This window comes from Apaloderma vittatum, unplaced genomic scaffold (genome assembly GCF_000703405.1).
Source record: "Apaloderma vittatum isolate BGI_N311 unplaced genomic scaffold, ASM70340v1 scaffold30167, whole genome shotgun sequence".
Taxonomy (NCBI): Eukaryota; Metazoa; Chordata; class Aves; order Trogoniformes; family Trogonidae; genus Apaloderma; species Apaloderma vittatum.
Genome location: NW_009725027.1, coordinates 448 through 5,646, shown reverse-complemented (window position 1 = coordinate 5,646; position 5,199 = coordinate 448). Strand labels below are relative to the sequence as shown.

General features: G+C 57.2%; 1 protein-coding gene across 1 annotated transcript in view; it reads left to right on the top strand.

Annotated features, from left to right (window-relative positions):
- Positions 1-46: 46 nt before the first annotated feature.
- The window catches only part of LOC104276446 (neurobeachin-like protein 2), a 5,586-nt gene continuing 433 nt past the window's right edge, over positions 47-5,199 (top strand). The window contains exons 1-10 of the mRNA XM_009872758.1: positions 47-167; positions 246-424; positions 500-659; positions 2,303-2,440; positions 2,530-2,835; positions 3,055-3,204; positions 4,360-4,517; positions 4,599-4,723; positions 4,892-5,012; positions 5,103-5,155. Of these exons, the coding sequence (XP_009871060.1) occupies positions 66-167; positions 246-424; positions 500-659; positions 2,303-2,440; positions 2,530-2,835; positions 3,055-3,204; positions 4,360-4,517; positions 4,599-4,723; positions 4,892-5,012; positions 5,103-5,155 (1,492 nt within the window). The 5' untranslated portion in view covers positions 47-65. The remainder of the gene's footprint in view (positions 168-245; positions 425-499; positions 660-2,302; positions 2,441-2,529; positions 2,836-3,054; positions 3,205-4,359; positions 4,518-4,598; positions 4,724-4,891; positions 5,013-5,102; positions 5,156-5,199) is intronic.

The following is a 5,199-nucleotide window of genomic DNA, read 5'->3' as shown; positions in this document are numbered from 1 at the left end:
CGCAGACCCCCGCCAGCGGCCCCGGCACCCCCTCGCCCCTGGAGAGCTTCAAACCCTTCCCGGGGATGCGAGCACGCAAGAGCTCCAGCCTCTCCAACGTCCTGGATGAGAGCAGCTACCAGGATGTGCTGCCCAGTGACAACGTCTCCAACACCAGCAACCCCCAGGTGAGCCCCAAACCATCGTGCCCACCACCCTGGGCTATTCTGGACGCAGGACCTCTCACCCTTCCTCGCTTTCGGCAGCAAATGCCCGAGGAGGAGCTGTGCAACCTCTTGACCAACATCATCTTCTCGGTGACCTGGCGCGGGGTGGAGGGCTGGGACGACGCCGCGTGGAGGGAACGCGGGCAGGTCTTCTCCGTCCTCACCAAGCTGGGCACAGCGTGTGAGCTGGTGCGGCCCCCCGATGAGATCAAGCGCAGGTGAGTCCCGCTCAGGTCCCGGGTGGGTTTATCCCGAGGGAGGAGCACCCTACGGAGGCACCTGCTCTCCCACAGCCTGCTGGAGATGATGCTGGAGTCGGCGTTGACGGATCTGAAGGAGTCGGGGCCGGCCGCCCTGCCCGGTCTCGCCCACAACGCCCTCAAGCTGCTGCGGCTGCTCCAGGATTTCTTATTCTCCGAGGGACACAACAACCAGGCTCTGTGGAGCGAGAAGGTGGGTGGGCGCGAGGAGGAGGTCTTGATCTCAAGCCCGAGATCTGCACCCTGATCTTGGCCCTGCAGCCCGTGAGCGTAGCCTTAGAAAATAACTTGTGCCTTGACCCTAAACCCTCACCTGTAACCCATAAACCAAAACCTAATCCTAAACCCTAACCCTAGCCCTATGCCCTTGCTCTGACGCCCAGTCCTATACCCTCACCCTAAACCATAAACCCAACACTTAATCCAATCCTACGAATTAACCATAAACCCAGATCTGACATTTTAACCCTATATGCCAAGATCTAATCCTAAACCATAACTCATAACCTGTAAATCTAACCCTAACCCTTGCTGTTCACCCTAACCCTACGCTCTTGCTCTAAAGCCTAACCCTGATCCCAAGCCCTACCCCCTGAAGCTAAACTTCAAGGTTAACCCTTACCATAATTCCAACCCCCTAGCCCTGTACCCTAAACCCTGACCCCTAATCCGAACACTTAACTCCAATCCTACAATTTACCGTAAACCCGAATCCAATATTTTAACCCTATATGGTAAGATCTAACCCTAACTCATAACCGTACCTCCTTAATCCTAATTCTTAATTCTATATCCCTGATTTAAACCTCAACTCTAATCCCAGTCCTAACCCTTGACCTTACACCGTCGCCATAAACCCAGACCCTAGCGAGTTCGTCGTTAGAGTTACGAGTTTAAACTAAAAGAGAGGTTTAAACTGGATATAATGAAGAATTTTTTCATGATAAGGGTAGTGAGAAGCTGGCACGGGTTGCCCGGTGAGGTGGTCAGTGATGCCACATCCCTGGAAACGTTCAAGGTCAGGCTTGATGGGGCTTTGAGCAACCTGATCTAGTTGAAGATGTCCCTGCTCACGGCACGGGGGTTGGACTAGCATAGGATAGAATCACCGAGTCATTAAGGTTGAAAAGACTTCTAAGATCAAGTCCAACCATCAACCCAACACTACCATGACCACTAAACCATGTCCCCAAGTGCCACGTCTGCACGTGTTTTGAGCTCCTCCAGGGGTGGGGACTCCACCCCTGCCCTGGGCAGCCTGTGCCAGTGCCTCACCGCTCTTTCTCTGAAGAATTTTTTCCTAATATCCAATCTGAACCTTCCTTGGTGCAACTTAAGCCCATGTCCTCTTGTCCTTGGGAGAAGAGACTGACCCCACCTCACTAGAACCTCTTTTCGGGTAGTTGTAGAGAGCGAGAAGGTCTCCCTTCAGTCTCATCTTCTCCAGACTAAACAACCCCAGGTCCCTCAGCTGCTCCTCACCACACTTGTTCTCCAGACCCTTCCCCAGCTTCGTTGCCCTTCTCTGGACCTGCTCCAACACCTCAGTGTCTTATACTGTGGCACCCAAAAGATGACCTGCCTAGATGATCTTTAGAGGTCCCTTCCAACCCACTGCACTCTATGATCATGCTGTGATGACGATGACGATGATGATTCCACTCTGCCCCTAAACCCTTAATCCTAACCCCTACCCATAACCCAAACCCACGTCAGACAAAGCCAAGGGCGTTTGGGTGATGGGGACAAACCTGGTGGCTTTGCTTCCACCCAGCCATAAAGGTGTGTAGAGGCACCTGACCAGGTGGGGGTCTCGCTGTGCTTCTCCCCACCCAGATCTACGAGGGGCTGAGCAGTCTGCTGGACAAGCTGGGTGTCTGGTACCACCTGGCCAACGGCACCTCCGACCTCAAGGAGATGGCCCAGACGGGTCTACGCATCCTCGTGGGCTACATCATGCTGCAGGACCCTCAGGTAGGTCACCCTTTCCTAGGGTGAGACCCCAGCCCCTCGGGGCGGGGCAGGTGGTCCCACCTGATGTCCCGTGTCCCCACCACCACCAGCTGCACTCGTTGGCCTACGTGAAGCTGCACAGCCTGCTGCAGACCGCCTCAGCCCCCAAAAAGGACGAGGCTTGCTATCTCCTGGGCAAGCTAGAGACCCCGCTGCGCCGCTCGCTGGACACCAAGTCGGAGACCTTCTCCTGGTTGGTGCCCATCGTCCGTACGCTCATGGACCAGTGCTACGAGACCCTGCAGCTGCAGCTCTTCCTGCCCTCGCTGCCTCCCACCAACGGCAGCCCCACTTTCTACGAGGACTTCCAGCTCTTCTGCACCACCGCGGAGTGGAGGGGCTTCATCGAGAAGCACGTGGGTGCTGTGGGGTGATGGGGTGGCATCACTGTTGGGGGAACACCTTTCCAGGCTTAGAGATGAGTCCATGCTGTGGTGGGGTCCCCTGTCACCACCACTAGGTTGGGAGAGTCTTCAGGAGTGACCTCCAGAGAAGGGGTGCTCATAGCCTGGGTGATGGTTGGTGGGTGCCAAGCTCTACAACCCACTCCCCTCTCATCCTGGTTCTCTTGATAGGTGCAACCCACCATGGCCCAGTTTGAGATGGACACCTTCGCCAAGAGCCACGACCACATGTCCAATTTTTGGAACGCCTGCTACGACGCCATGATGAGCAGCTCCCAGCGGCGGGAGCAGGAGAAGGCGGCGAGCCGCAAGATGTTCCAGGTACTGGCTCTTACTCACCCGTGGGACATCAAGGGGGCTGGTTAGCTCAGTGGGTTGAGCGCGGTGCTGACAACAATGACAACACCGAGGTCACGGGTTCGATTCCTGCTCGGTCCCCATGTGTTGCCTGGTCTAGTCAAGAGGTGGCGTCCCTGCCCAAAACAGGGAGGTTGGATTAAATGATCTCTAAGATCCCTTCCAACCTAGGCCATTCTTTGATCACCCTGGGGACATGCTCCTCATCCCAAGGATGTCCTCCAGGGGATGTGCTCCTTGCACGGGGGATGCCATCCTAGGAACGTGCTCCTCTCCCAGGGGATGTTAATCCTGGGGATGTGCTCCTCACCCTGAGGATGTCATCCTGGGGTCATCCTCCTCACCTGGGGACATGGTCCTCAGGATGTGCTCCTCATACCGAGGACATCATCTTGGGGATGTGCTCATCAACCCAGGGATGTTGTTTGAGGGATGTGCTCCTCACCTTGGGTACCTGCTCCTCACTCCAGCGACATCATCTGGGGGTCGTGAGGATGTGCTTCTCACTCTGGGGATGTTCTCCTCACCTTGGGGACATAGATACTAGGGATACTCTTCATCCTGAGGACATCCTCGCTCTGGGGACATCATCCTCATCCTGGGACATTGTTCTGGGAACATGTTCCTCATCCTGGCTGCATTGTACCAGGGATGTTCTCATCATCCCAGGGACATTGTTCCAAGGATGTGCTCCTTGCCCTGAGTACATGCTCCTCACCCCAGGGACATCATTCTGGAGACATGCTCCTTGCTCCGGGGATGTTGCCCTAGGGACATGATGCTTGCCCCAGGGACATCAATCCTGGGAATGTGCTCTTCATCCTGGGGACGTGCTCCTTGCCCTGGGGACATTATTCTCGAGAGGTGGTCCTCATCGTGGCGATGTTGTTGTGGGGATGTGCTCCTCATCCCAGAACCATTATCCTTGGGGTGTCCTTATCATTCTGGGGCTGTGCTCCTCACCCAGGGACATCATCCCAGGGACGTGCTTCTCACCCCAAGTACATCATCCTGGCGATATTCTCCCTGCCCTGGGGTTTGTCACCCTGTGGACACGCTCCTCGCTTTGGGGATGTCCCCAAGCCCTGCTGTCACTTCACTCTCCCGCTTTCTTGGCAGGAGCTGGTGCTGGAGCCGGCAGCCAAACGTTCCAAGGCGGAAAACGCCCGACACGCCAACGTGCTCAAGCAGGCCAACAACCACCACAGCACCGTGCTGAAGCAGTGGCGGTCCCTGTGCCGCCTCCTCACCTCACCCCGCTCCGCCTGGGCTGACCGGTGAGCCCCCACCTCAGTCCCCATGGAGGGGTGGCACACTTGGGTGTCCTCAGGGTGTCTCAACCCCGCCTGCCCCCTCAGGAACCCACCAGAGGTTCGCTGGAAGCTGTCGAGCGCCGAGACCTACTCCCGAATGAGGCTGAAGCTGGTGCCCAACCTGAATTTTGACCAACACTTGGAGGCCAGCGCCCTACGGGACAACTTGGGTGAGGCGTATGGGAGTGGGGCACCCAAGGGTCCCTTCTTTTGGATGCACGTGGTGGGGTTGAGCTGGGAGCTGGCCTAGACCCTGTTGGGGTTGAGGGGTGGGATGGAGGCCCTTCACAGGCTGGGGAGGGGACAGGAGGGCCTGCTTGACCCCCATCTCATTTCAGGAGCCGACCATCTCCACAACCCCACGGAGTCCCTCCCGCTCGCCATGGCCAAGGAGGCCAAGGTGAGCGAGCTGGAGGATGATCAACTGGCCGAGGAGGACCTCCCCGTCCTGGACAACCAGTGAGTGTCCCCATCTCCTGCTGTGGCGCTGGCTTTGCCCAGGCCGGAGGTGTCACCAGGGTCTCTTGGCCTTCCCCACGTGTGACCCAGGGCTGAGCCCAAAGAACAGAACCAGCGAGAGAAGCTGGTGGTCTCGGAGGACTGTGAGCTCATCACGACGGTGGCTGTCCTCCCCCGCCGCCCTGTG